The sequence below is a fragment of the Natator depressus genome, chromosome 4 (genome assembly GCF_965152275.1).
Source record: "Natator depressus isolate rNatDep1 chromosome 4, rNatDep2.hap1, whole genome shotgun sequence".
NCBI lineage: Eukaryota > Metazoa > Chordata > Testudines > Cheloniidae > Natator > Natator depressus.
The window spans coordinates 20,836,631-20,850,014 of record NC_134237.1 but is presented as its reverse complement, the minus strand read 5'-3'; the positions used below and the strand labels follow the sequence as shown (position 1 = coordinate 20,850,014).

Genomic DNA, 13,384 nt, shown 5'->3' with positions numbered 1-13,384 from the left:
CTTACTCAAAATACCATGCTGCTAGCCAATCCTTTAGTATCTAAAAATAAAGATTTATTAGAAAAGAATGAGAAGAGAGGAGTTAGATGGTAAAGCAATTAGATATATAACTAAGGCTTCGGAGTCCATATATCAGGTTCTTAGCAGTTGGTGAGTTTGCTGGCTTGGAGAGTCCCTCTGAAACGCATCCAAAGCTTGGAGGACTCATTCAGTCCTTTGTTCAGCTTCCAGAGAAGTTACTCCAGCGTAAAGAAGCAGGACTGAAGACAAAATGGAGAAGCAGCAGCAACCTTTTGCCATGTGGTTTGTACTTTTTGTCCTAAACACAAACTTACCGAACATGGGCATGGAAAAGCAGAGTCCCCTGTCCACGGGCATGTCCCTAGGTGTCCTGCTGACTCATAGGTGTATCCCGGCCTTCTCTCAATGGGTTCATTGTACAGCTGATTGCCTTTGCTCGGCCATGAGGCAGGCTAGAAAGTGCTGATGCCAATCTGGCTGGGGGTGTCACATAGCAGCACACAGATACACAGCACAGGTTTGAGATACAGATATGCCACACATATTTATACTGCGCCATACAACGTTACTAATGTATAAACAAGATTATCATACTTGGCAAATCATAACTTTTCCACTGAGACCTTAGATGGCATATTTTGTAATAGTGGTATCAACAGCATTGTAAATGGTCACCCATAATCCACACAGCATCGCACACCCCTCTTGCATTCAGCTGCCACTGCATCCACAACGACGGCTAGGGGCTTTTAGCTCCACAGCACCTGAGGATCATCCTTGAACAAGTTTTGGGTATTTGTGCATACACAATTCCCCAGCCACACGAATCCAACCGTAGAGAAATCAGAGCCAAACCACTTCAAAGAATAAAATGGGGGAAGCACTGGTCCCCTCCTGCACTCCCCTGCAGAGCAACAGCCTATGAAAGGAAATGAAAATAGTTATCCCAACCTCCAGCAGCAAAAGACACAAGGAAAGGATTTCTCTGTGCACCTAATTAATGCTTTGAGCAGCTTTCCCTTTTCCAGGTTGTAATGACAGTAATAGCACCAAAAAACCATCTTGGTGAGCACAGGGTTGCCACCTGCCTAATCGCACAAACCCAAACACCCTTGCCCTGCCTTGCCCCTCCCTTGAGGCCCCACCCCTGCTTGCTTCAGCCCCACTCCCTCCGTCACTTGTTCTCCCTCATCCTCACTCACTTTCACCGGGCGGCGGTGCAGGATGGGGTGCGGGCTCTGGGCTGGGGCCAAGGGGTTCAGAGTGTGGGAGGGGGCTCCGGGCTGAGCTTGGGGCAGGGGGTTAGGGTACAGGAGGAGGTTTGGGGTGTGGGTTCCGGGAGGGAGCTTGGGTGCAGGAGGGGGCTCAGGGCTGGGGCAAGGAGTTGGGGTGTAGGAGGCAGTTTGGGGTGCGGGCTCTAGGACACAGTTTGGGTGTGGGAGGGGGTTTTGGGGTGCAGGCTCCGGCTGGGCAGCACTTACCTCAGATGGCTCCCAGAAGTGGCCACATGTCCAGCAAAGGCTCTTAGGCTCATGGGCAGCTCTGCACACTGCCCCTGCCTGCAAGCACTGCCCCCGCAGCTCCCATTGGCCACGGTTCCTCATTCCCAGCCAATGAGAGCGGTGGAGTCAGTACTCGGGGCGGGGGCAGTGCACGGAGACCTCTGCCCGCACCTCCTCCTAGGGAGCTGCTGCCGGACATGTTGCCACTTCCGGGAGCAGCGCGGAGCCAGGTCAGATAGGGAGCCTGCCTTAGCCCCACTGCGCTGCCGGACTTTTAGCGGCCTAAAATCTCCCGGATTGGCTTCAGTAGCCTCTGGGAGATTAAGCCAGCAGAGAACATTCTTCCCCTCTCCTGCAGCCTGGGGAAGTTCTCATGTGCCCACAGCCTGACACCGTAATGAACTGCTTTTGGGACTGAGCCCTGATACTCAAAACACCATTTTACAGAATTGCTTGTGCACTGACAGACCAGTACCCAGAGAAGATGATAGAAATAGGCACACACTTAGCCCCACCCTTCTGCGGCTCTCAAAGCACTCCACAAAGTGGGGTACAAGGAGAAGAAAGATGGCACAGCTGCTAGCTGGGACTCCGAAGAGCTGGACCCAGTTGCTGGTTGTTCCCCTGATTACCTGTGCAACCTTGGACAAGTGTCTCTCTGCCTCAGTTCCCATCTATAGAATGGGAATACTACCTCTCTCCATCTTGGCTAGTTAGGCAATATGTGCTTTGGGGGCAGGGACTCTCACACTGTTTGTTCAAGGAAGCCCTGATTTGAGGGGGTCCTTTAGGTTCTCCCACCACATAATTGAATTGTCTGCTCCATATTACTGGTGCAGCTGAAGGGAAGCTGACTAACATACATCTTTCTGATGCAAGAGGGAAGCCATTAGTTATAGCATATACCCATAAAGTCACTTGGTGTAGAGCAAAAGGCAGAGGAAAGAGAACTATAGCACCATCAGCGCTTCCACTGAAGCGAGCAGAGCCTAGTGGAGTGAGGAAGACATACTTTCCTACCACGCTTCTCTCCAAGCTGAACCCCCACCCTGCCCCAATATTTCCATCCCTCTTCCACACCTTCAAACAAAGAGAGCAAATGATCTGGGAATTAAACATCAAATTTATTGCATAATATTGAACTATGTACACACACACACATAGAAAATAAACATTTTCTGTAGCTGTATTTTTGTCTTTAATGCTGTATTATAAAGAGGCTGACAAGCTACCAATGTAGTAATCAGCACATTTTAAAAAAACCCATGCCTACAACCGTTTGTTAGAGAGGTGCAAAGTTCAGTACTACATATCAAACATGGTACATAAATATTGTATGTTCCATAAATATGTCCATTCTCCAACAGGGTTTAAAATTAGATTTACACCGACTCTTGGAAAATGAGAGATTGTTCACCATTTTAACTGATCGGGGCGGGGGGGGGGGGGTTAAGAGGGCTCACTAATCTTTTGGGAAATGGGTGGTTAATTCATCCTCTTACCCACCCAGAAGCATTAATGTACATTTCAAATGTGATCAACAAAACCTTTATAACAAAGATTGCCTTTAAGTCCCAGCATTTAATGGAGACACAAAGTGTCAAGTAGAAATGTTGCACTGAAAAACTAACCCCTGATTCCAAACATCTACAAGCCCGTGGGTTTGATCCACTGTCCTGTGGATTTGATTCTGATTTCTTGGAGCTGCCATCTCACATTTGATCAGGATCACTTGCCTGTGAGGAGGGAAACTAGGGCTAGGTTAACCACACTGTAGACTTCTATATTGGTAGAGATTCAATTTGGGAAACCAATTTCCAAATTTTGTTCTTCCTCAGAACTAAAAAGAAATGACCTTGCCCCCAAGAGAACCCTCTAAAAAGGCTAAGCAGGGAAAGACACAATCAAAATTTGAGACCAAAAGAAAAAACACAGAATCCAGAGTCTGGTGCAAACAAACTGAGTGTGTACCTTAAGAAGGGGGGGTTGGAGACAAGTGTCACAATAGTGCCCCCACCCCAGTACCCAACTGTCCTGCAGAGAGGAGGGTAGTGGGCATGTGCTGTAGCAATTCTATGCAGGCAAGACCCAGCTTGCATTTGGGGGTTGGGTGCAGGGGGAGGGGAGGAGAGGGCAGTAGTAAAGCAGGGAGGGTTGGACAGTTCAAAAAAAAAATCCACCATTTCACCCATTGCCAGAAACACATGGAGCAGTAAAGATCAAAATATTGAGGATGACGGAAAGAAAAAATGGGGGATGGTGGAAAGAAAACTGCAAGCAACTGCTGGCAATAAAACCAATTAACCAAAAAAAAGTTGAACTGATTTTGTTTGATGGGTTCGAGACTTCAGTGCACACGTTCTCCCTTCTAAAATCCCAGAAAGAGTTGACAGTATCATGCTGGGCCTCCGTGCCCTTTGATTCTAATATTTTTAAAAAACATTCTGATCCATTACTTCACAAAAATAAAACCTGATCCATTTGTTGTCTCTGTTTCTGTCGCTTGCCGATCAGGCCAAGCTAAAGCCCTCATAGTGATCGATGGCTTGTGTAAGCCGCACACTCAGGGTCTCCTTGTTGCTGTACTTGGGCAGGTCGAGGAGGTTATAGCAGGTGTGAGCTACGGGCAGGTATTGGTCCCCGCTCGACGTGGACTGGATGATGATGCGTAAACTTGACATGCCATAGATAGGGATGCGGTCACTGCCAGTCAGGAACACTGAGAGACCAGAAACAAAACACATAACTTTAAGAAGGCAGCCTCACACGAATGAAGGCACCAAAACTGGACGGCAAATCCTGTCACCAACTAAAACCCCCACATCAAATTTTTCCACATTGACTTCTGTGAGTCCCACAACATTCAGCCCGAGGGTCTGTGTCCTCAAATGACCTCCCTGGCTTCATCCGCACCCTGAATGACCTCTGCATGACCCCAATTGCCTGTAAATACATTCTGACTGACACCCCCCCCCCGCAGCTGACCCCAACTGCTTTCAAATTTTTCCACATTGACCTCTCTGTGACCCTCAATAATTCAGCCCGAGAGTCTGTGTCCTCAGATGACCTCCCTGGCTCCATCCTCAACCACTCTGAACTCTGTATGACCCCAATTGCCTGTAAATTCATCCGCAGTAACTGCAGAAGACCCAAACTGACTTGATATTTTTTTTACATTGACCTCCCTGTGACCCTCAATAATTCAGGAATGGGGTCTGTGTCCTCGGATGACCTCCCTGGCTTGATCCTCACCCTCTCTGAACTCTGCATGACCCCAATTGCCTGTAAATTCATCCTCAGTGACCTCAGGTGACCCCCCCAACTGCTTTCAAATTTTTCCACATTGACCTCTCTGTGACCCCCCACTGCATATAGTCCTAGTGTCTGTGTCCTCGGATGACCTCCCTGGCTTGATCCTCACCCTCTCTGAACTCTGCATGACCCCAATTGCCTGGAAGTTCATTCTCAGTGACCCCAGCTGACCCCAACTGCTTTCAAATTTGAAAGGTGTGACTGACTGCGGGTCTGAAGGCACTGAGGTCACATGGGGCAAGGAGAGCGATGCTAGAGCTAGTGGGGGTTATATAGTCAGTGCAGAAAAACGTGGAGGCAATAGGGGTCACAGTGGGGTCACTCATGGTGAGTTTAGCGATAATGGAGTCACACAGAGATAGGGTGGAGGAAATGGGGGTCATGGAGGGGCAACGAGGAAACATTTAGAGACATTCTGTGTTATAGACCGTATGACACTGTAGGAAAGAAAGGAGACCGTGTTCACATTCATGTATCATCACTGCTGCCAAATTGTGATAAATCTCGTACAAAGTATGCTGTGTTCGGTATCACTGGAAAAGTTTTAATCTACTAAGTATGGCTATCCTATTTAGCTGGACATACCAGCGTTGTATATGAAGTTATGAAACTTTGCTGTGTGCTTGTATCTCAAACCTCTTGTTTCTGGGTAAGACAGATTTACACCTGGGCTAGCCAGCCTGCTTGATGGCCTCTTACAGGCAAATCAGTTCTTCCAGGGTTCCCTTCTGAGGTCTCTTCAGGAGCATGCAGCCAACGAATGCCTCATGACTCAGCAATGACATGTGACCCAGGCCTCCAGGTTTGTGTATGTAACTTTCTGTGCACCTGGACTAAGAGGCATATATTGCAGACTGTGACATCATTATTTGTTTTCATTCCTGCTTCACTTCTCTGGGTTACAATTTCTAACAAAGGGAAGCTTTGAATAAAGGACTGATGACCCCAAATCTTTTTGGGTGATCCAGAGAGACTTATTGCAAACTAGGAGGTTTAACAGCACTGGTATTATCCTAAACTACAAACTCGGAAATCAACTATAATGTATATTTTAACGTCTTAATAACTCTTCCTTTAGTTTTTAGCTACCAGAGGATTGGCTACAAGTGTGGTCTTTGGGTAAGGCATGAGCTATATCTTGACCTGGGGTGTGTGGCTGGTTCTTTGGAACTGGAAAAAACTAACATGCGCTGGTTTTGGTTTTAATAACCCTACATCACAAAAATCCAGTTGTCTGGGTGGCGAGATGGGCTGGATTGCCTCTAGAGGACTGTTTTGGCTCCTTTTTATCTCGTAGAAGTGATACAGGACCTCACTTTTGTTACTCGTTTGGTGACCTCTAACAATAAACCACCAGTTTCGGGGGTGGGGTCTGACCTGGTTCCTAGTCTGTCCTGAATGTGGCATTCTCAGCTGTGATCTAAACCAGGCTGCTCTTGAAGTCGGTGTGTCACAGAGAGACAAGCTCTAGGTGGTGGGGGTCATGCAGGCATCAATGAGGAAAATTTTGGAGGCAGCTGTGATTATGGAGGGGGCCACTGAGTGTGAGGCTGGAGGCTGTGGGGTCAGAGCGTAAGGCAGACCGTACAGGGGGTCATGCTGGTGTCAAGGAGGAAAAATCTGGAGTCAGTTGGGGTCAGATGGTCACAAAGGATAAATTTGCAGATAGTTCGGGTCTTGAGGGGGTCAGTGACCCCTGCATAAACTCCAATACCTCTCGTCTTTCTCTCCTTGACCCCGTGTGACCTCACTGCTTTCATACCCACCCTCACGGACCCCTTTGTGACCACACCTACCGGTAAATTTGTCCTCTGTGACCCATCACCTCCAAATTTTTCCTATTTGACCCTTGTATGACCCCCAGTACCTCCAAGCTTCCTCTCTGTGACCCTAAGTGACCCCCATCTTCCTCCAGCCTTATTCACTCTGACCCCACTGCCTCCAGACTCACCCTCAATGACCCCTCCATGATCCCAGCTGCCTCCAACTATTTCCTCATTGACCCCTGCATGACCTCTGCTACCTCCAACTTTACTCTCTGATCCCCCTGCTTCAGAGGGCTACTGACTCTGGGTGATACTGAACAGGCTGTTTAGGCCACGTGTCTTGAATTCTAGTCACACGCCTCAGAAAGAAACTACAGAAACCGAGCTGATGCCCTGCGTGCCTTCTGTTAAGGGACTGGAGAGCCCCCATACAGGCCACAAGCTGAGAGGCCCCTGTGTCCCCCAGGGATAAGGCACCACTACTCTGTCCTGTTTTTAACGTTTGTCTTTTCAGTAGGTATTTCATGTTTGCTAGCAGTAGTGAGAGCCATGGTTGAGGCATGTCTGGACATGCTGCTATGCGCTGTCACAGAGTGCATGCATAGCCTAGAGCAGTGCTTCTCAACCCTTTTTGGCTCAGGAGCATCTATGGGTGTGTTAAGAGTGTCTCTGGGTGGCATGTGGTGAAATAGGGACGGACTCTAGCCCGAGAAACAGATTCATCTAACTGCAGCTAGCACGCCTTGCCAGACCACCCAGCAGAGAGTGAGAGTTTACTTACTTGCTGTAGTTGTACCTAGGATCATATATTTAGATCCTGTTGTAGTTTTCCATAACTCTTTAAACCAGCTGGTCTCTCTCAAACGTGACGGAACTGCTTAGGGGGGAAGGGCAGTTCATAACACTTGGTGCCCCCTATGAGGATTTTTACCAGTTTTGTAAAACTACAACACTTGGGGTCAGGGATTGCAACCATGCACTCCAGGTGGGGAATGCTATGTCAGTCTCTTGAGGACAGACAGTGGTGGGCTAAAGCCTCTACAAAAAGAGGGTGGTGAAGAAAGAGGTACACAGTTATATCTCCTCCCATGGGGGACCTTAGTGGTCCTGAGATGCCTTCTTGGTGGACTCTCAACAAGCCCGTTGGGCTTCGCTCCACGAGCAATGGGGAAAGTTCATGACTACTAACTACTAAACCTAAAAGGATTATCAGAAAAAAGGCCCTAATTCTAGGATGCTGGAAGGCTGGCTCTGAAACCCATGAAAGGCTGAGACATTGTCTACACTACCACTTACTTTGGTACAACTTACATTGCTCAGGGGTGTGAATAATCCACCCCTGGAGCGACGTAAGTTACACCAACCTAAGTGACAGTGTGGACAACGCTAGGTTGGCAGGAGAGCTTCTCTTGCCGACATAGCTATCGCCTCTCGCTGAGATGGAGTTATTATGCTGACGGGAAAGCTCTTTCCTGTTGGTGTAGAGCACCTTTGGACTCCCCGCTACCAGTGTAGACTAGCCCTGAGTCAGGTCCATGCAGCCTTGAAGGACTTACAAGTGCAATTGGTGGGAGAACTGCATGCTCGTCAGCTCCTTGAGAGCAATCTGCAGGCTTCTCAAGCCTCCATCTTGAGCTCTTTAGTGACACTGGAAATGGTCACTAATGAAAAGGAGGCATTGTCTGAGAAATGTCAACAACTTGGGCAGGAGAATTAGAGAAAGAATTGGAAGATGCTCAATCTGCCCTTTGAGCGCTAATGCAGGAGAATCAGGGATGGAAAAGAGCAGCCTCTCATGGTCACTGCAATCGAGTCATTGCTAAATTACAAGCCGAGTCGCAAGTGAGGTGGGGTAAGATGGCCACCATTACAGATTCCCGTGCAACCGAGTTCTCAACCTCCTCCTTCTCAGAGGAGGAGGAGGAGGGTGATTTATATACCCCACAATATGATTATGAGTGTGATTTATGGCATGATGACCCAGATCAGGGAGACTGTCACCCAAATCCTATGGCCCAGTCACTAGAAGCCATTGTGTCAGATGGAGACCAACCAAGCGGGGCGATCAAAATGGCGGCCACAAAGAAGTGGTAAATGAGACCACAACCACTGCACTTTCTCCCAAACAAATTCAAGCTGTTGCTCAATCCATGGGACCTTGAACAGCAGAAACCATTTGGAGCTGGCTTTCAAATTGGGAAAGGGAAACGAAAGTAAATGGATGGACAAATCAAGATTTTTGTTTTGTGGTTGCAGCTTCGCTGTCACCTAATCTCAAATCAGCTATTCCCCCTGAGATTCTAGAAAAGCATGTAGATGAGGAACTGCAACTAAGAGAAACTCAAAAGAAACTAGCTGCCACACTCTTAGGGGAAAATAGTTTGTACCCTAGTGCCATGAATATAAAATGAGATGCCCTCTGGCTTTTGGGAAGTCCATGATTTAATCTTCCTGAGTGCCAATCATGATAATTTGGTCAACAAACAAATGTTAACAGCAAGGTCCATCCTGCTCTTACAAATAGGACTGCTGTTGTGGTCAATTCAAATAATACTCATGGTGAAATCCATGCATATGGAGCATGGCAGGATAGCTCCACTAGGCAGGACTTAAAAATAAAAGGAAAAACAGGATCTGTTGCAACCATTCAATGAAAAAAGGAAGGAGAGGAAAGAGGTCACAGTCGAGAGATAAAAGAGGATAAAGGAAAAGGAAAAGATCAAAAGGGATCTTCTTATTCTGAGTTGAGGGACCATTAAAAAAAAATATGGAGAGGTAAAAAGAAGGAATTCCATACTGGAAGCTAATACTGAGATTTTCTAAACAAGACCACATAACATCTGGAAAGCCTTTTGTTAAATCTGTGCCTGTAAACACAGTTAGAACCTTGGCTGGTGCCCAAGACTGGAGCCTAGTGCTCCCTTTCTACAATAGGACAGCCTGTCCCAGCAACCTAGGGAGGTTCCCTTATCCGGGGATCCCTGGGGGTGCCCCAGTGTTAAAATCATGATAGAGGATAGGCAATATATAATATTAGTAGATACCGGGGCATCCAACAGTATCTTACCTGTAGAACCAAGTGCAGGTGGGGTCCTTAAAACCCAGGAGAGACATGAATTGGCTGGACACACCAGTCAAACCCATTCAGTACCTTTTACAGGTGAAATTCCAGTAATAATATCCGGGGTGCAGACCGAAGCAAAATTTGGGAAACAAAATTTGGAAGATGATGTAGGGATCCTTGGGAGTGATGTTCTCCAGGAAACCCCTGCTATCACTGATTATGGGAAACAAATTTTACGAATTATAAAGGGAAAAGTCCTCAGTGGACCAGGGGATACTAGTTGTCACAACTAGCAAAAGCAATTCTCCTGTTTGGTTGGCCTGTAAACTGGATGGTTCCTGGAGACTACTAACTATCAAGCACTCAATCAACATACTCCTACAGTTTTCCCAGTGGTGGCATCCTATCAGGACCTATTAGAACAAGTAACTGATGGAAAGAAGTGGTTTTCGATCGAACTAACGACATCTGGTCCGTCCTTATGGTCATGAAAACAAAAACCAAACCAATACAAGTTTGTCTTCATAAATAAAAGTCAACAATTTACATGGACCTGACTTCCTCAGGAATTTAATAACTCTCCCACATTATCTTCTGCAGCCAATACCAAAGTTCTGGCTCCTCTTTTGGAAACTAATCAAGTATTGTTGCGTGTTGATGACATATTAGTTGCCAGAGACACTGAGGAAGAACATAAAGAAGTACTAACTTGGTTGTTTAAATTACTGAGTGAGGCAAGATTAAAATTAAATGTGAAAAAGGCTCAGATCGCCAGGAATAAAGTATCCTTCCTGGGAATTGAAATTGGCCCTGATGACAGACAGCCCCTTCAGGAGCGAGTCCAAACTATCTTAGACCTCCCTATACCAACATCTGAACATGAACTGAGAACCTTCCTGGGATTAGCAAGATTCAATAGGGAATGTATTCCAGGATTTGCTGAAATTGCTAAACCCCTGTATAAAATTCTCAAGAAGGGAGAAATTTGGGAATGGAAGTCTGAACACGGTCAAGCAGTACAGGTCTTAAAATAAAAAATTGTCCAAATAACTGCACTGGCACATCCTAACCCACAAACACCTTTTATTTTAGAATAGGAGCTTCATCGACTGCTCTTTCTGTTGTGTTAACGCAACATCAGTTGGGCAAGGATAACCTATTGCCTATGACAGGTTTCAGAGTAGCAGCCGTGTTAGTCTGTATCCGCAAAAAGAACAGGAGACCTTGTGGCACCTTAGAGACTAACTGCCTATGCTTCTCAGCTTTTTAGCCAAGTGGAGAAAAAAATTTCTGCATGCGTAAAACAAGTTCTAGTAGTGTGTTGGGCCATTCAGCATTTTGAGTCTCTTACAGGATTAAATATTGTTGTCCTTAGGGCTCCCCACACCCCTGTAAAATATCTTTTCTCTGGGAAAATTAAAGATGGGTAGGTATCAAATTCTCAGCTGGCTTGCTGGACTTTCGCTTTAACGGATCGAGATTTGCAGGTAGAGGCTCTAACTGGACCATCTAAAACTGCTTTATTATTATTGGTAGGTGGGAATCCCCATGAGCGCCCACTTCCTCAGCTGACCATTCGAAAGAGGTACCTTTCTGAGACTCCTTTTCTGAACAAAAATCTATTCAGGTCTGGTTGTCCCACGTAGCTGGAAAAGCCTACACTGGTTTTGCACTTGTAGATCCTGTCAATCAGACACTGATTGCAAGGAAATGTAAAACACATTTGGCTCAGTCTGCTGACTTGGCTGCAGCGTGCTGTGTCTTGGAAAATGTTTCTTTAGAAAAAGATCTATCCGAGTCTTCTGATTCTCAATGGGTCTGACTGGCTCTAGTGGACTGGCTTCCAGAATGGAAAGAAAACGCTGTGTGTTGCTCAGATGGTAATCTGTAGCACATGCCGAATGATACCTGTATATAATTACCCTTTTGAAAAGAAGAATTAATTGGCAAAGTTAAAGCTCATCAAAAGAAAGGACCCGTGGCAGAATGGAATATTTGGGCTGACTATGAAGCTAAACCGGGAGCATTAAATGGACCCTGCGGGCAACCTCCAAAACAAAATGTTGTAGCAAGGATTCAAACCAAAGAGCCAGAAAATACAGATAGTCCCGCTGCAAAGCAGGGCAAAGGTCTAACTCTGAAATGTCTCTTTAAAAAGGCTAGTGAGGGAGGAGTCTCTCTCTCGAATATTACCTGAAGGGGCGGGGGCTACTCATTGCAAAGCCCCAAGGCCAGTGGGTGTGGGTAGTGCCGAAACATTTAAGAAGTGAGATCATTTATCTTGCACATGATCCAGGGGGTCATCAGGGCATTGCTTGTTCAACTGAAAGTCTGTTGCAAACAGCTTGGTAGCCCTCTGTAAAATCTGATATTGACCAACGTCAGAAGTCACTGACAGTGTGTTGCGGTTAATGCAGATCAGGGGAGAGGCAAGATTCCCTTAAAAATCCCATGGTTCAAGTCGATTACACCACACGTAGAGGAAATAAATACCTCTTGGTAACAGTGGCTACTTTTTGTGATTGTAGCTTTCCCTGTAAAAACTAACACTGCTTTAAATACTGCTCGGTGTCTCACTGAACCTGTGGTGCCCAGGTGGGGAATTCCCCTTGTTCTTGAATCTGACCAGGGATCCCATTTACTATGCAAGCTCTATGGACTCAAGCATTTCCCTTGCCATCCTCAGGCCAGTGGGAACGTGGAGCAGTCATACCACACAATTAAAGAGGCACTTAGGAAGATTGTGACAAAGTGGAAAGGAATTTGGGACATTCAATTACCACAAATTCTGATGTCTCTTCGAGCAGCTACTAGTGCCTCTACCAGATTTAGCCCATTTGAATTAATGACAGCTAGACTGATGCAGTTACCAGAGATCTGGTATGTTCCTGTTCCAACAGAGAGGCAAGCAGTAGTATCTGCTGATAGATTTCCAGAGCAACTGAAAACTAGACTTGCTGCAGTGAGCAAAAGAGCAGCTCAGCAGCAAGGAGAAAGCAGATGGAAACTGCAAAGAGGATTTCTCCATAACAAAGGAATAGAGCTTGACACAGGGAGTCAAGTATTGGTAAAACATCTAGGGAAAAGGGAATATGCCTTCTCTCCCTGTTGGGAGGGACCCTATGTTATCACTAGGGCTGTCAGGCGATTAAAACAATTAATTGTGATTAATCGTGCAATTAAAAATGAATTACGATTAAGCGCGCTGTTAAATAATAATAGAATACCATTTATTTAAATATTTTCGGATGTTTTCTACATTTTCAAATACATTGATTTCAATTACAACGCAGAATACGAAGTGTACAGTGCTCACTTCATATTTATTTTTGCACTGTAAAAAACAAAAGAAATAGTATTTTTCAATTCACCTAATACAAGTACTGTAGTGCAATCTCTTCATCATGAAAGTTGAACTTACAAATGTAGAATTATGTACAAAAAATAACTGCATTCAAAAATAAAACAATGTAAAACTTTAGAGCCTACAAGTCCACTCAGTCCTACTTCAGCCAATCACTCAGACAAACAAGTTTGGTTACAATTTGCAGGAGATAATAATACCTACTTCTTGTTTACAATGTCACCTGAAAGTGAGAACAGGCGTTCGCATGGCACTGTTGTAGCTGGTGTCACAAGATATTTACATGCCAGATGCTCTAAAGATTCGTATGTCCCTTCATGCTTCAACTACCATTCCAGAGGACATGCGTCCATGC

At 45.8% G+C, this 13,384-nt stretch overlaps 1 protein-coding gene across 4 annotated transcripts in view; it reads right to left on the bottom strand.

Annotated features, from left to right (window-relative positions):
* Nucleotides 1-2,997: 2,997 nt before the first annotated feature.
* HERC3 (HECT and RLD domain containing E3 ubiquitin protein ligase 3) overlaps nt 2,998-13,384 on the bottom strand; it is a 120,120-nt gene continuing 109,733 nt past the window's right edge. For all 4 annotated transcript variants that reach the window (XM_074950575.1, XM_074950578.1, XM_074950576.1 and 1 more), the window contains one exon: nt 2,998-4,242. In XM_074950575.1, the coding sequence (XP_074806676.1) occupies nt 4,034-4,242 (209 nt within the window). In that variant the 3' untranslated portion in view covers nt 2,998-4,033. The remainder of the gene's footprint in view (nt 4,243-13,384) is intronic.